Here is a 17,047-nt window from a genome sequence, read left to right as displayed (position 1 = left end):
AGGAGAACCTCTGGGCTATTCTTATCCTATAAGAGCTTTTTAAATAACCACTTCTTACTGTCATTAATTTTTAAATACATTGTTATATGGATGCCCATCATCTCCTTTTAATAGCTTTTCTTTTCATAGCAGACAAGTAGTATGCTCACAGCTTGCATATTGTAGAATCACACAATCACTACAGTTGGAAAAGACCTCTCAGGTCACCCAGTCCAACCGTCAGCCCGCCCCCACCATGCCCACTGCCCACGTCCCTCAGTGCCACATCCACACGGTTCTGGAACACCTCCAGGGACGGTGACGGCACCACCTCCCTGGGCAGCTGTGCCACTGCCTCACCGCTTTTTGTGAGGTGAAATTCTTCCCAACACACAGCCTGAACCTCACCTGGTGCAACTTGAGGCCATCACCTCGACCCTATCACTGTTACCTGGGAGAAGAGGCCGACGTCACCTCTCCACAATTTCCCTTCAGGCTGGTAAAGAGAGTGATAAGGTCTGCCCTGAGCCTCCTCCAGACTGAACAACCCCAGTTCCCTCAGCTGCTCCCCATAAGACTTGTGCTCCAGACCCCTCACGGCTCCGCTGCCCTTCTCTGGACACACTCAACGTCTTTCTTGTAGTGAGGGGCACGCGGCAGTCTAGATGTGGCCTCGAGATGGAGACGGAAGCACCGCATTACAGCGGGACGGCAAGGAGCGCAGACCTCACGGCGTTTACTAGGCGGCAGCCGACTGCAGTCCGCCCGTGAACGTTTCCGCGGGCGGCTGGACGCCCGCACGGCCACGGCCGGCTCCCAGGAAGCGGTTCCCGCTGGCCGTGTCCGCACAGTCCGGAAAATCGGAGCTCCCGCGGCAGTACCCCGACCTCCCCAAGCTCCTCACCCACGACCCAAACCCGAGAAGGGCAGCGTGCCCCCGCCCCGCACTCAGCCCGCGGCGGCAGGAGGCCGGCCCCCGCCCGCGCTCCGCCCCCCGCCCCTCCCGGCGGCCGGGCCCGCTCGGAGGGAGGCGATGTGAGCGGGCGGCGGGGGACCGCGGGGGGCGGCGGGCAGGGCGAGATGTGGCTGAAGCCCGAGGAGGTGTTACTGAAGAACGCCCTCAAGCTCTGGGTCACCCAGAAGAGCAGCGGCTACTTCGTCCTGCAGCGGCGGCGGGGGCACGGCGACGGCGGCGGGCGCTTCACAGGTACCTGGGCGCGGGGCTCGGCGGGGCCCGCTGGCGGCGGAGCGCGGGGAGCCGGGCTGCGGGCGGGCGGGCGGAGCGGCCGCTTTGTTCGGGCGGCGCGGGGAGAGCTTCGGGCCGGGGGCGGCTTCCCCGGCATCCCGTGGTCGGGAGCTGCCTGCCGGCGGCGCGGGGTTCGGCTCGGCGCTGCACTTTCTTCTCGCTCTCCCTTCTCTCCGGGCGGGGAGCGAGGGCGGGCGGCGGGGTCCGTGTGAGGGAGCGGACCCGGCGCGGCGTGCGGCCGCGGGAGGCGGTGCGCGGAGCGAGGGCGAAGTCGGAGCGAAGAGCCGGGCAGCGGCGCTCACGGCGAGACCGGCGCTCCGAAACGCCAGGGAGAGACTGTGCCCTCCCGGCAGCGGGGCTTAGAAGCGGACGAAGGCTGCTCTCTACTTTTTAAACATCGCCATTTGAAATGGTGGTTGATGCGTTTGGGAGAACGATCAGGTGTTCTCCCGGTATTTTCCGAGTCTGCGTTATCAGGTCTGCGTTATCGGAACCTTCTGCTCTTGAACTGTCGACCCTTGCCAGTAGGTAGTGCTGCTTTGTGCGTGTTTTCCTCCCGAAGTTTGTCCTAGCGGCGGATTCATCACGAAGCCCCCGAGCTGACGTTGGCTGGGCTCATCCTGTGCTGCGCTTGGAAGGGTCCTCAGAGCCCATCCACTCCCAGCCCCAGCCGTGGGCAGGGCTGCCCTGCACCGATCAGGCTGTAGGTCGGGTTGAAGCGCAGGCACTGGTGAACGTAACGCAAGCATTGGTAACTCAGTGCTTTCTCTCTCAGTGAGACAAAAGCCTGTCCCCAGGTTTCCCCGTGCCCCCCGCGAGGGAGCTGCAGGCCGCTCTTTTGTGACCATAAGGGCTGCGGGGATTAATTTTCAGAGTTAAAAATAACCTTTTACAGCTGCTTGATTCAAGTCCAGCGCAATCATGAGGTTGGGAGCCACAAATACTGCTCCTCGTGCCCGAGCTCTCCTAGCACAGATTTGCGAGCTGAGAAGAAAACAAAATGCTCCTCTATCTGGTTTCAGGTGAATCGTTTCCTGAACGCAGGGCACACAGGTTTGCACAAACCTTTTGACCAGCGAAGCCAAGCTGCTTCTGTTTTAGAACACATTTTCTAAGGGAACTGTGAATTCTGACTCTCTTAAACGGTTCTGAGATATATCTGTATGTAAAAGGGATTGGAAATTAGAGTCCCGTAACGAGTGTGGGAGAGCATTAAGGATAGCTGCAGGTAGGCAGCTTAGGGTTTTTTTCCCCCCTAAATTTTAATTGGTTACAATCAAAATGGAGACCTACGTAGAGAAACAGTTTGGGTTGGCTGGTAGGTCTGTTTCCTTATGGTACGAAGCCTGCGTCACAGATCTTGTTTTATGGAGACGTTATTGGTACCTGCGTTTTCCAAACTGACAGATAGGAAGGTCAGCAAAGGCTTACTGTATTTCAGAATAATGGCTCTACTGCTTGTCAGCACCAAGTTAGAAGAATTAGTTTGTTTTGCTGGCGAAACAAGGCTTAAGTGGGAACATCGTCCGTATCTGTTTTCTTTTCCCTGCAGTATCATAGAATCATAGAATGGCTTGGGTTGGAAGGGACCTCGAGAATCATGAAGCTCCAACCCCCCTGCTGCAGGCAGGGTTGCCAACCTCCACATTTAATACTGCCCAGGGCCACATCCAACCTGGCCTTGAACACCTCCAGGGACGGGGCATCCACAGCCTCTCTGGGCAGCCTGTGCCAGCACCTCACCACTTTGTTTCTTCACTACTGTGAAGAATACTCCACTGTATTCTTCACTAGAACTTCCCCCTGACATCCAACCTAGTAACTTGAGGCTTGGCCAATGGGAGCTAAATTTGACAGAAGGATAGAGGTTGGAAAAAGGTGAAGGCCCTCTATGTTTCATGAAAACAGGTGACTGTCAAAGAAAGTCTCTCAGCTCCTGCCCTTAGGCTGCATATGCTCAGGCTGTGTTAGAATCCATCTGGGATCAACAGGAAAAAAAAAAACCCAAAAAACAAAACAAAACAAAAACCCATCAGCCAACAAAACCAAGAGGGCTAGATTTCATAAGCAGTGTGCAGATGGTGCAGTGGACCACCCAGCATAATTAGCTTTGAGCAGAGTGGAGCAGTGGTGTCAGGATCATGCAACAGCTGAGCTGCCCTTGTGGTTGCTGCTGCAACGTGGGGTTTTCCCTGAATCTACGAGGGAACATCTGTTTTATTGCCCTGTTCTCATCCTTGTGTGGTTTTTTTTTTTCTTCTAGGACGCTTTTCTCTTCTTACCAGGGCATTTTATCCATTATGTAAGGGTAAGTTAGCGCAGCTGGAGGGTGTATTTTACATGGATTTAATTCCTCAAAGATGGAGGAGAGAACATCTATCAAAGGAAAGTGCTTTCCTTCCGTAGCCACCTTACTTTCATTGGGCAGTGTGTTTCAGTTGGACTCTGAGCAGATGTTGGTAAGAGAGAGACTATGTTTGCTAATGTAATTTGATTTATGTTCTAGGGCAATTATTGAGCATACACTGGATTTGCAAACAGTAGGTACAAAAAATGATGGAGGCGGTGTTTAACTGTTCATGACCTGATAGGTGCAATTCTGTCTTCTCATGCTTTTTGAGTCAATGTTTAATTTGCCAGTTAGCCTGCATCTCTACTTGATATTTCGACTGGACTAGAGACTTGGGAGGGAAACTGGCCATGTTTAGAAATACTTTGTAGAAATGGAACTATTATTTTTTTTAATTAACGACTAATATTTAACCTAATTTTAAGTCGTTTTTTTTTCTTTGTTTAATATAAAGAGCATGACCAAATTAATTTGTGTTGGTTGTAGTTTTTATGGCCATTATTAGCCAGTTTCTTTGTTAATGGTGAAAAGACTTGTCATATAGCCACAGTTAAAGGTCAAAATTAGTTGGGTCTGGTACTGGCTGAGGTTTTTGGCTCCAAGGTTAGGTGTTAATGATAAGCTTGAGATGCCATCAGTAGACAAAATCACTTTCAAATACTTTGTGGTAGAATAATGAAAGACAGTTTACCCTGTAAGTTCATCACTATTTTTAGTTGTATGAGGGAATGCTGAAAGCTTGAATATCTTCCTGTTTAATTAGATTAATTTTGTGAATTTTGACAGCAAAGCTGCATGCTCTGTGACTTGTTGGGAATGTTTTTGTCCTGGGCACTGGATTAAGAGTAGCTTTTCACTCTTTCCACACAGCTAATTTTGCAGTTTGTTTACACAGTACTTCACACTGCATGCTTTTAGTGTATAAATACCACTGGAGTCTTCTAAGTGCTTGTGAATTTTACCTTTTATAATGTTAAGTAAAGCTTTAAGATCATCTCTGAAGTCTTTAAACTGTTTCAAGCAGCTTTTTGGCTTTACTTTTTGAGATTCGTTGCTTCTTCAGCTTCTTCCCTGAAGTAGATAAGTAAAAGGTTACATTTTGTTCCTGTTTTACTTGTGTTTTTTATTTAATTATGATATTTCTCCCTAGTATTCTTCTAGTATTCAACTGTTTTCATCTCAGGGCACTTTTCAAGATGGATGTGGTCTTAAATCTTTTGTAATTCTCAGAGGGTGAACATTTTAAAGATAGGTGAATTTTTCCTTGAGCTTACCTAAAACTTTATAGTTCACAATCTTAGATGTCAAATAATACACTGGCAAAAAGAAACATCTTCTGTGTATGAATCTGAGCCTTATTGTTTTTTCAATAAACATAAATGTGATAGGCAGCTTGAGCTATTGGCAGCAGTTGAATTCAACTCCCCGTTTTAGGATTTTATTTTTTCTTTTAAATAAAGTTCTTGCAGAGTGATGGCTTTCAAACTGGCCCATGGAGAACCTCCTAGTTGTGAGCAGAGATCTGATGTGTAACATGAGAAGAACTCTGTCCCTTGATTTCCCCTTGACTGGGTTCTAAAATTTGATGCGTAGAGCAAAGTGAGTGTTGGTAAATTCTGTGCCCCTTTTTTGGGTAATTGAAAAGCAAAAGGTGATTTGCTGCTCTTTTGTACTTGCCAATCTGAACGGTACTGCAATCATCTTACATACATCAGCTTTTATTAGCCCTGTTTCTCTCCCAAGGTCAGGATAAATAATCTTGTGATACAGTCTATTTCAGAGAAAGACTGAGAAAGACCACAGAAGTTGAAGGTTGCTGTGACTAAGACAGTAATCCTGTATTGATTGCCCCTATTTATTACCCTCTAGAAGAAGAGGGTCAAAAATGCAGTCGAGACTCTGATTTTCAGTAGAGTATGCAAATACGTATCCTTTATTATTTTTTTTTAACTTTCTGAAAGGCATGAAGGCAAAAAAATAGCTCGCCTACCACAATCAGGGAAAGTTGCATTCTGATAGTAATATATATCTGTGATACCAATGGAAGTTACTGAATACATAAAAGTTAAATTTGAGCTCTAACTGCAAACAAATAAATAAATCCTTATGCAGTAGATGGAAGAGAGGCAGATGACATGAAAACAGTGCTAGTAAAGGACGCTTGGTAGTGCCCAGTGTCTGTGTTTATGGCTCTATTTTCACAAGGAAGAGCTCTTGGAAACCTTGCACGAGGAGAAGAGGAAATGCAAATAGTTTAAGCCTTTTACCAAAGGCTTAAACTCTCATCAGAATTTTATCTAGCCTTGCCCACAGCTGGAATTCAGACGAGCAAGTGTTTCCCTCTTCCCTTTCATTTTTTCCCCATGTTTCTGTGCGACGTGCTTTGAACTTTCCTGCTCATGTGGCTTTTCCCCAGCAGAGTGCCTGGCCCAGGCAGTGGTGACAGAGGTTGTGGCTGCTCTCCACCGAGCCCAGCAATCACATCTCTGACCCCCTAGCCTCACGTGTAAACCCATGTGCTGCTCTTGGCTCCTCCTGTTTGCTTTTTGTGTCTCTATTTCATCCTCCTTGTACCAAAGCTGAGAACGCACCTGTGTGTGGAGAGAGGGCTGCAGGCTGTCTCTGCTCAGACCACCAGCCTAGGCAACCCTGTAAACCAGTCAGCAGCCACAGTAACTCTTTATTTTTCAGTTGCAGAGGCCAAACAGACTAGAAGACAACAGGAAAGTAATTGAGAGTGCCTAGTGTCAGAGTTCAAGTAACACTACCTTGTTCGCTTTAGCATTATTTACAGCATCCGTCAGAAACGCAAGGAGTGGTTTTTTATCACAATGCCCGGAGCATTGGCCTGTGTTTAGTAATTTACAGGGCTACATGCTTGTGTGTTCCTCTTCCCAACAGTTTTCAGGCAGCAATCTGTTTTCATGTGTACTTTTTGCAATGCGAGAGGCTAGGCCTTCAGCTCTGCGGCCTTTGGGGCTGTGAGAACAGGCAGGGTGTGCTGTGAGTGCGGCCTGTATCACCTGGTGCAGGAGCCAGGGCAAGCTCTGCCCTGGGGAGCAGCAGTTAAACCCTGTGTTTGTATGTGCCAGGTTCAAAAAGTAAACAAATAAATAAAAAGAGGAAGAAGAAAACCTACCCAGTTGCGGTGTTTGATCTGGAAAAGCACAAGTTGGAAGTAATTGAAGGACTTGAGTGCTTATGCTTCCCTGGATTAATAAATGCTCGGAGCATTAGGCCCTTCTGCTGAAATCAAGCTGATCTGTGAGACTTCACTGCTGCAAGGGAAAGACTCTTTCTGCAGCACTTGGAGGAGCCCTCCTTCACCTCTTTTCTTGCGTGCTTACCCAAATAAGTTCTGTTAACTTTTATTTTGGAGGGTGAAAAGAAGCTTGTTGGGAGAGACTGACTACTGGGAGCTGCTTTGCATCAAAACCTATTAACGTAATTCAGCAGAATTCAACAATGTCTGGTGTTAAGCTAAGACATTAAGATTCTGTTAGTAGCCTTCACAACTGACAGCTCTTGTCTAACAAAAACATAGATTTTAGCAAGGTCTAAGTGAAAGCAGCAACCTGCTAAACACCTGTGCTTCAAACTTGTCGAAAAATCCTATTAAGATGTTGAGAAGGATGTAAGGAAGTCCCCAGGTGTTCTGCTGAGAGCCACTGCTGGTGAGCAGTAGCCCCATTCCCAGTGTCCTGTGCTGCATCTGTCCTCTTGGGGATGGACTGCTGCCCTGGCTAAGGTGCAGGACATGGGGATGAGGGTGTGTCAGAGTAGTTCTCAGGGTGCCTCTGCTCTTTGTTCTGTCCTAGGCAAGAAGACCACCCTTCTGCTACAGCTGGAGTGGACAGATGGACATGGGGACTCCTGTTTTCCATCTGAATCACCATGCAGTGGTGGCCTGCTTGTCCAGTCAGCGAGTGTGCCTGCTGTAGTGCAGCTCCTGCTTTATTTTTATGAAAATCCAAATTGTTTTATTGGCTCTTTTTTCCTCCAAATTCTAATGCCTGAGCAGCTGAGCTTATAGCTACTAACTCTTCTTGCAAGTCAGTGTTTGCTCAAAACCAATCTGCACTGTTGGCTACTTCCAGTTTCCAGTGAGAGCGTTGTCCAGTAGGTTAAAGTGTTTTGTCAAGCTGCTGCTTTTGCTGCCCAGGCTTGTTTTTCGTACTGCCTCTGTATCTGTTGGGGAACAGAAGTAGCAAGCAGCAGTAAAAGGCAGCTCTGAACATTCAGAGACATGCATCATGCTCTGTCACTTTGTTCTGAAGAGCGAGCTTGTCACTCTACTTGTAAATCCTTGAATCCTACATCAGTGTTTGTATCTAACAAAGATAATGCAGCCTGATACAGTAAGCACTTCAAACACAGCTCTGACATATAGGTAAGCATAGCCACCAGTCACTCTTCTGAACAGTCCTGCATTGGTTCCCACGGTCCCCAGGGGCCTCCTGATGAGCATCTCTGCAGGCAGATGTGGGTTCAGGTGTTGTGTGTTCCTCTCCCTGTATTCTCTGGAGGGTTCAGTTTGACAGAGAGCCTTAAAACACTCCTTACTGCATACCTGCCCAGTTGTTCTGGTTTCCAGTTCAACGAAGACCTTCTGTTACATCCCTGAAGCCTTTTAAGCTATGATGGAGGTAAGCAGAGATGATCTCATTGTTCTATGGAGAGAGTCTTTATACCTAGCAGAGCAGCATACAAAAATTATTAGTGTCTTGGGTTGTCTCTTGAGTGTTGTCCTAAAAGATGAAAGTAATAGATACTATTTCATAAACTAGTTCCAGTTTTTAATTGAAGTTCAGCTCTGATCACCCACTATTTAGTTTCTCAGAGGTTTAAAACAATTTTTGATGTTGGTGAGGCGCTGGCACAGCTGCCCAGAGAAGCTGTGGTGCCCCATCCCTGGAGGTGCTTAAGGCCAGGTTGGATGGGGCCCTGGGCAGCCTGAGCTGGTGGGGGGGAGCCCTGCCCATGGCAGGGGTTGGGACTGGGTGGGCCGTGAGGTCCCTTCCAGCCCAAACCATTCTGTGATTCTATGAATTTTTAAAATATCTTGTGGATAATTAACAGTGGTTTAGGAAATAAGCCTGCATTTTTTAGTTTGAGAGATAAGATATGTTTAGTAGAAGATGGTGTTAGATTACCTTACTGTACACATGTTTCTTTGTCTAGATTGTTAGCTGTGGGCATGACACACAGGATAATTCGTAATGGAACTTTTTATCTTTTTGTGGGGGTATAAGGGAACTTATTTTTAAAGAATAAATGTACTTTTGTGCATTTGAGAACCAGTTGGTTATAAAATATACTTGGTTAGCTTTTTTTTTTTCCTTTGAAGAAATGGTCAACAGATTTGTTCCACATCATTCAGCTGAAATGTATTTAGATAGCGAAATCTAATTGTGCAATTCACAGTGTCCTGCTTACATTCCATGTAGTTATAGGTTGACCTCTGTAGAAGAGAAGCACTACCTATCTGTTGCAGAATGGGGAAAGGATCTCCAGATTCCTTGCTATATTTTTATACCTGAGTGTGTCTGTGGCATTGTATCCGTAATGCACATATAACATTGATCTGCAATTAGAAATATAGAACTATTGCCTTACTTCAAGGTATTCTAATTTCCAATATCAGGGCAGTATGATAAGCACAAAGTTAGATGTTTCAAAAGTAGGGATGAAAGGAAAGCTACAGTGTATGGCGTGGGATTTGTAGGGAATTTTCATGTCCAGCTTCACTTTTAAAAAAAAATGTAGGCAGATGTTCCCACTGTCTGACTTTCTGCTAAAGGGATCAGATTTACTGAGGTGAAGCATTTAATTTCAGAGGAGACGTTTCCTTTTCTGCTTCTGTCCACTGTTCCTATCTGTCAGAAGCATACGTTAAACCTGAGATTTGTGTGTGAATTTTAGCCTGGTAGTGTTCTTTGTGTGAAGACCCTTGTACGTTTTGAATAGCCTGAGGTTTTCTCTTCATGCTCTATAGCTGATCCTTCAGATCAGTATGTGCAGTCGGTGCAACATTAACTGCTTCCCTGAAGTAATTCTGCATCTTGGGAGGACAAAAAGTTGATGAGGACTTGGTGGAGCAGCTTGTTAAGAGCAAAGAGGTACTTTCAAGTTTAAGTTTCTTCCACAAGTCTTGTCCCACAGAGAGTAAAAAAAAAAAACCAAACATAAACGTATAAATGGTTTCCCTGCTGCCTGTGAGAAAGATCTGCTTCGTCCTAGCATCAGTGTGTGCATCAGATACATGCTGATTGTATGATTTCCACTAGATTACCATATCCAGCCTGGATGTACTTACGAGTGTTGTGTCCTTTTACGCCCTAGAAAATGCGTCCATAGAAGTTCCATCCCACTGACCGTCAGCCTCCACCAGTCTCTCCTTTGTATGTTCTGGCACTTACACACCCAGGTACCAGCCTGCTTGCCCTGCCTGAGCAGCGCTCCCCTTTACTGTTCCCCGACAAAGCCCCCCAGGCCAAGGGGTGTTGGGAAGAGATGGTGGCTGAGACAGTAGGGACAGGAGCAAGATTCTTAATTCTCATGGTTCTCAGTTGAAGGAGGAAACTTTTTTCTTGTAATAGTTGATAAGCTAGATGGAAATTGTAAGCAGAAGTAAGCAATGAGAAGAGGAATTGCTTTTTCTCGTCAGTTTTTCAGGAACAGAAAAAGGAATTAATTCTGTGCAGATTCAGAAGTACAGTTTTGCAGCTCCTCGTGTACTTCCATGGCCTTTTTCATCGTTTCTGAAAACAATTACTTCACCAATCAGATGATTGTTGAGTGTTCTTTTGGGATTTTCATAGCTCTGTTAGTTGACTTTTTCAGCTACTTCAGTAAAATTAAAAAGAAATTCTTCTAGATCTCTCACCAGGGGAAATCGTGTGCAGCACTTCATACGTTTGTTCTTTTTCTTGCATGCAACGTCTCAAGTGTTTTGAAGTTTGGAAGTCAAACCGTAGTATTGTTCTCCGCATCGTTTGATGCCGTCTCACTGGCTTTCATCCAGCTGTTTTGAAGACTGCACACTGAAGCTGATGCTGTGTTTTCTGTCAGTGTGGGCATGTTGCTACCTCTTATACATGGATGATTTTATTATTTATTTTTGAGAGGGCATTTTGCATTTCCTGGTATAATATATAGTAGTCTTCAAATTCAGGTCTCCATTTTAAACAGATGGCTGTTGTCTCTTGATGTGTACTTAGCTGAGAAGCAGGATAGTCTCTCACAGTGTAGTTTTACAACATACCGCTGTCCAACTTCTGCTTAGTTTTGATAGCATGACCGATGTGTGTGAACGCAAGAAGGAAGTAGTTGGTGTAATTATTTTTGCTTTTGGAAGGTTTTTGACACTGTTTCATGTGATATTCTTATACCTCCTAGACAAGAAAGTTGCTGCGCTGCTATTTTGTTGTGCTGTACTCAATTTTCTGTGGTTTGTTGTCCAAGCGAGGAGGCATTTCAGTGCAGGACTTTGAAGGTCTCATTTTATTGTTTCCATTAATTGCTTACATGATGGACTGGTGAATGCAGTTAGAAAGAGCTGGCAAAACTTTTGGAGACTGAGAACAATTCATTTTGTTTTGGATTGATGGTGAAAGAGCAAAGACACAGCTGTAAATACAGCGTTTTGTTTGGAAAAGTTGAACGTGTAAAGGGAAAATGTAGCTTTGCGCTGCATTTAAATCAAGTACCAGTTTAGAATGGGATACTGCTGCAAGCCTGTTTGGATACGGTTGTGGGTATGCAAAATACACGTGGTGGTTTTCCACTCTTCTTACAGCTGAGAACTTACTATTAGCAAACATTGGGTCTGGTTTTGAGTGTTATGCTTAAACATTAGCTCTAGAGCAATGAAATGTTTGAAAACTGTGACCTCTGAGGAAGAGATGAGTCAACTGGGCTTCATTTGGAACGAGAGAAACTGTGAAACAGTGGCAAATTACGTTGATGCTTTTTGAGTTTATCGAGTATTAACATCACAAACTTTGGCCAATTACTCTTTGTGTTCTGGGCAGCAGGATTCGTTTCCAGCAGGAAGGTTTAAGTTTGCGGTGGTTGTTTTGTTTGCTTTTGCTGTAAGAATACATCCTGACACTATCGGTAAGGGTGTGTGGGGAGGTGGTTGCACCTTGGTTGTGGGAGGTTTTGAAGAACAGGTTAGGCAAACACTATTTATGGCACAGGTGCATTTATCCAGCTTGAGAACGGGGGCTAGAACAGTCATTTCTTTGGGCTCCCTCAGGTCTTCACCGTCGTTCTGTGATGATATACATATACATGAGGCAGAACCAGAAGCACAAAATACTTCTTACGTGTTTGATCGTCTAATCTGGTTTGCATCTTGCATTTTGAGTAACTGCGAGTTGCCACTTAAAACATGGACTGAACTGTTATCGTTGTGTTCCGCGTTTTAATTTTCTGGTTTTAGATGTGAAAAGACTTGCAGGCTTCAGAACTGGTGGCAGTGAAGGTTGGTGCTAATGCCCTTTTCTCCCATTTTTCTCTTTGCATGATTGCAGGTCGCTTGGTGGGTGCCCTGGATGCTGTGCTGGATTCCAATGCGCGCGTTGCTCCCTTCAGAATCTTACTGCAAGTCCCAGGCTCACAGGTTTACTCTGCCATTGCATGTGGTGAGTTATTGAACGGATCAGAAGTTTACTGGGCCATAGCTATTGGTGAGTCACATACAAAACAATTCTGAGCATGCTCAGCATCTGCATGTCCAAGAAACTCAAGGTAACCCCAGCTGGTCATGTGCAGGTGTGAAGCTCTTGGCTACAGCTCCTGTAACAATCTAATTAACCTTCGGTTAGAATCCCAGGTATTGATTATGAAAAAGTGTTATCTAGGGAAATGTTTGAATAGAAAGTGTGCTTAATTAATGGTGTTTTCCATTAATTTTTTTTTTCTCTTGCAAAGTGTTGTGATTCTGTTCACACGCATATCTTTTTGTATTGTAGTCATAGTTGCTTACAGCAAGAAACTGTATAGACTTGGCTTTCCTTTGTCTTGTCTTTTGCTTGCTGCCTGTGAAGTATCTTACAACACTTGATTATAATGAAACATAACTTGGACACTTAGAAAATGCCACCTGAAGTAGGTAATAAATAGAGTTGTCAAGGAGGATGTCTAATAGCTGGGTCTGCTGTGCACTAATCCATTTTACAGTGTTTCTGCAACTTTCGAATGTCAAACCCATCTTCAGGAAAATGATATGGATGTGAACCCCAGCAGCCTTACTGGAGCATGTTAAATGCCAGCGTTTAAGCTCATCCTGTCCTTGCTTAAGCAGTCTGCAGGGCAGTTCTCATCCTTTCTCCACTCTCTGAAATCTTAGCATTGAAATCTTAGCATTGAAATTGACAGCACGTTTTGCTTTTGTTTTTTTTACATGGATCAAGCCATGAAATAGTTAGCCAAGGTAAATGTTGACATGTTGTTGATGATTTTTGATATTGCAGTCCTTCGAATGAAAGGGGCAAACTGTGTATTCACACCCTGCTCCCATACAGGCTTATTCTGTGTTCCTTCCATTGTTGCAGCAGAGATGGTCCCTCCGCATTTCCCTTTGATACTGGTACTGACAGATGTCTGTGAAGAAGCTTGTGTTTAGTCTGTGTCCTGTTTTGTTGTGTTTAGGTTTTGTTTCTGCAATTGCTCTATGCTTTGTATTTCCACAACTTGCCTCTCCCTCTCTCTGCTTTCCCCTCAGCCCTTTTTTTTTTCTGAGTAGGGCTGTCTCGTGGAGAAATTTAAGATCTTGCTGTTGATCCCTCTGGTGAAGCTAGGTGGCTTTCAGTGGAAGAATAAGCTCAGTGTTGCTGTCAAGGGCTTCTTGATCATTGGTATCATTGGTATACATATATATATATATATATACATATATATACATATATATATATATATAGTCTTCCTTCTTGAGGTTGATCCTTGCCTTATCCACATTCTTATTGCCCAAAAGTTTTTTATGTTAAAGCAACTACAGCTCAAAAGCTTGTCTGGTTGGAACAGTTAAGGATTTTGCTGAGATAAACTTACTTGTTTACTGTTCTCTAAAATTCTCTTTTGCTTTCTTAAATGAATACTCAGCACTGAGAAAATGAGATTTGCAGTAATGAGGTGGAAGGCAGAGAGATCTGTTTTGTATTCCATACGGGCACGACGCATACGCTGCTGTGAGAGCTGCACAGAAATTAAGAACCATGGTAGCACGAGCTGTTTCTGAATAATATCTCTGTTGTGTAACCCTGAAGTGTGTGGGGAGAATGGGCTTTGGCAACAGCAGATGGAGGAACAGCTCGACCTGACCCTTTTCTTAGAAAGCTGGAGCTCTGCAAGGGACTTTTTTCTCCCCAAGGCTGCAGAAGTGGCTGTCACTGGTTGCCCAGCTCTGCTCTGGCTGGGCTGTTTGCTCTGCGCAAACAGGGTTTTGTTACTGGATTTGGAAGGAGCAGCAGGTCAAATTAAGTTCCTGCTATGTAGCAAAGACAAGGAGCAGCTCCAGCAGCTCCTTCCAGTCTTCCAGTGTAACTGCATTAGGGATAGCCATCATATCATTAGGCAGTTAATTAAAATGACATTTTCCAATTGCATGTTGGCGGTCCTGTGCTCCAGGAGCTGTAGGCTGAAATTATAATTTATGCATAAGGGTCATATCTGTGTTACAGACTTTTGCAAATCTCTGCGGGGCTGCTGGGAAGTCTGATCCATGCCCAGCATGCCAGTTCTGGCAAGGATGTTTCAGTCCAGATGGCTAATCATCTTATACCACTACAGGGGAAACAAAAAGCCTGACCTCAGGCCTTGTCTCCATCCACGTAATACTTCAGAAGACTTGTGGGCAAAAGAGAACCATAGGGAGCTGCCAAGTGAGGTATCTCTTATTTTCCAAGAGACAACCACCAGCCCTCCTGTACAGTTGGTATCTTTTAGTTTGCCCAGGCGTAGAGAACCAACTCAGTGTCTTCTTTGTGCAGCTATTTCAATATAAATGAATTATTTTTTCATATTTCATATAAATGAAGAATGTTTCTGGTGTCCTTAACAACTGACATGATTTGTTTTCCTTATGAAAAAGCCATTTGAGTTTCTCTTCTTTCTTCATTTTTTTTTTTTTTTTTAGATATGTAACCTTGATTAATGATATTTATGAAGTTCCATCACAAGACCTTCCTGTCAAGGAAGTTAAAGCTTGGAAAGTTTCCCTGACAGTTGGCATTCTTTGTGGAAAACAGAGCAGAGGAGGGTGGAAAATTCATAGTTCAGTTTGTCTTTTTGTTGTTGTTGTTGTGAGGCAATGTGATGCATTTCTGAGGTACACACAAATACAGTTTTGAGACAACAAGTTTTCTGGCTGAGATTGATTTTTTTTAAGTATATTCCTCTATGCTTTGTATGTCTCTTACGTCAAACTGCTTTTCTCCTTTCTTCCATAAATAAGGCATAAGAAAAGCAACTTTGGCTGTGCTCTTTTACATATAGCATTTAACCATTGACCGGTAAGGTCTAGAGTGGCCACATTTTCCCTCAATTGTCCTCTGTGTCACCTCTCTTGCTCTAACTCTCCTGTCATAATGATAAGCGGCAGCAGTTCCGTTTCAAGCAGAAAGAGCCAAAACAAATAGGTAATGTAATGACTGAAATATTATTTCTGGACATAGAGCGAACACATTACATTTGAAAATCTTTATTTTTCAGTGATTTTCTGTTCACTTGTTTCCTCCCCTAAACCTCAAAAAGATGCTCTTGCAGACCCTGTAGGAGTTGTGGAATCCAACTCCTTCATTTTTAGGTTCTTCAATTATTACAAACAACTTTTGAAGTAGGATCATGTCATGTGTGCATGCATGTGTGGCAAGTGTGTGTGTGCATGTGCATACGAAGGGAGAAAGGACGATCAGGGACTTCTGGGGACAAGACATATAGCAGTGGTTTTTGGTGTCCGCTTATGGAATGCTGTGTCAAAATAAGCTGTCTTCTAACAGATCAGTAAGAGGTTTTGCTGGTTTTTCTGCTTTGGCTTTTAATGCCGCATCTGCTGGCTGAGAACGTTTGAGAAGATAAGGCTAAAAGCACTAAAACTATTTTCCTAAAACAATGAGTTTTTTGTTTTTCTCTAAGTATACTGTTACAAATTAGACCTTTTTGACCTGTTTGCAACCAGGAGTTTTGAGGTTGAAAGTTCAATTTCTCATAGTGAACTTAAGTAATAATGCATTTTATTATGCATTTTTTTCTTCCTTTCAACTTTATTTTATAGGTTGAATTTAAATATATTACTTTTTACCTTTCTAGGTGCCACTGCCGAGGAGATAAATCAGCACTGGGAATGGCTGGAACAAAACTTGCTCCATACTTTGTCTGTTTTTGACAATAAAGAAGATATTGTTAGTTTTGTCAAGGGGAAAGTAAAGGTAGGGAATCTGTCTTACTTTTGTCCAATTAGTTGCAGGAAGTTGTTATCATTCATATTTGTTTTTGTTCATCTTTAATACTATTTTTTAGTTGAGTGTGCTGATCCAGCTAGTGTTCATCCTGAATGCAGTTAATCACCAAATCTGCCTATTTTTCTTGCTCATGTTCATTTATTTTACTTCTGCATATCTGTAGTCTTACTGATTTGTTTCCGTGCAGACTTGTAAGAAGCAAGAAAGTGTTTATGCCGTTGTATTTTTCACACAGTGACTCTATAGGTAGTGGCTTCTTGTAGAGCATTGACTCCTAGGTCTTCTTTTGGCCAAGTCTCACTATTGGCTTGGCAGTGCTGACTGTGCCTCCAAGGGCAGCAGGAGGACCTCCTGCCTGAGCAGGCACCTCACTGGTGGTCTTACCCACGCCATGACTTCTAAAACTACTTCACCTTGATCTGATGTGAGGTGAAAAGTATCTTTTCTGTCACACAGTCAAAAGGATGCCGAACATTTGGCCAGTTTCTGCATGATGGTTAGAGGAAGGTTATGACCTGTTGGTTTTCCAATAAACGTTGGCAGTCAAAGTGGCAGAACCTGCTGCCAAGTGGACAGTGAGTTTGTCTCCAGTGCACAGGGACAGCTGTCCTCTGGTGCAGAGCTGGCCTCTGCCCAGCGAGCTGGAGCTGTGAGGCTGTCATGCTGCTCTCTTGAGCTCTCTTCCTAAGGATTCGGCATGGGAATCACCATGGGCTTTGCAGGTGTCAACACTGTGGCCAGTGACTGCAGTGAAGCCTCTGGCTAACTGCCAAGTGTCTGAATGAGCATCTTTTTAGAAGGGCAAAAGTAGAATTTTAAGGGAAGAGGAATTGGGTGATGAGGAACGGATTTAAAATAATAATGGCCTATGCATTAAAACTTAGAAAGCTTGGCATCCTGTGCTCTGCTTTGAATAAAACACACGCTCCAAGGGCTGGCAGTGGTGCAGGTCTGCTGGGGAACGCTGTAACTGAGATCTTTTTGCAGCCTTCTCCTCAGTAAAAGTGA

General features: G+C 44.4%; 1 protein-coding gene across 3 annotated transcripts in view; it reads left to right on the top strand.

Moving 5' to 3' along the window:
* Window positions 1-1,027: 1,027 nt before the first annotated feature.
* TBC1D8 (TBC1 domain family member 8) overlaps window positions 1,028-17,047 on the top strand; it is a 49,978-nt gene continuing 33,958 nt past the window's right edge. Inside the window, exons 1-3 of one of the 3 annotated variants that reach the window (XM_425583.8) lie at window positions 1,028-1,186; window positions 12,113-12,223; window positions 15,888-16,006. In XM_425583.8, coding sequence (XP_425583.3) covers window positions 1,060-1,186; window positions 12,113-12,223; window positions 15,888-16,006 — 357 coding nt within the window. In that variant the 5' untranslated portion in view covers window positions 1,028-1,059. Of the gene's footprint in view, window positions 1,187-1,412; window positions 8,222-12,112; window positions 12,269-15,887; window positions 16,007-17,047 lie in introns of those variants that run through there. The other 2 variants (XM_004938504.5, XM_046915958.1) reach the window with 2 other exon arrangements.

Source organism: Gallus gallus, chromosome 1, assembly GCF_016699485.2.
Source record: "Gallus gallus isolate bGalGal1 chromosome 1, bGalGal1.mat.broiler.GRCg7b, whole genome shotgun sequence".
In the NCBI taxonomy this organism is placed as follows: Eukaryota; Metazoa; Chordata; class Aves; order Galliformes; family Phasianidae; genus Gallus; species Gallus gallus.
The sequence above is the reverse complement of the archived record's forward strand: the minus strand, read 5'-3'. Positions and strand labels throughout refer to the sequence as shown.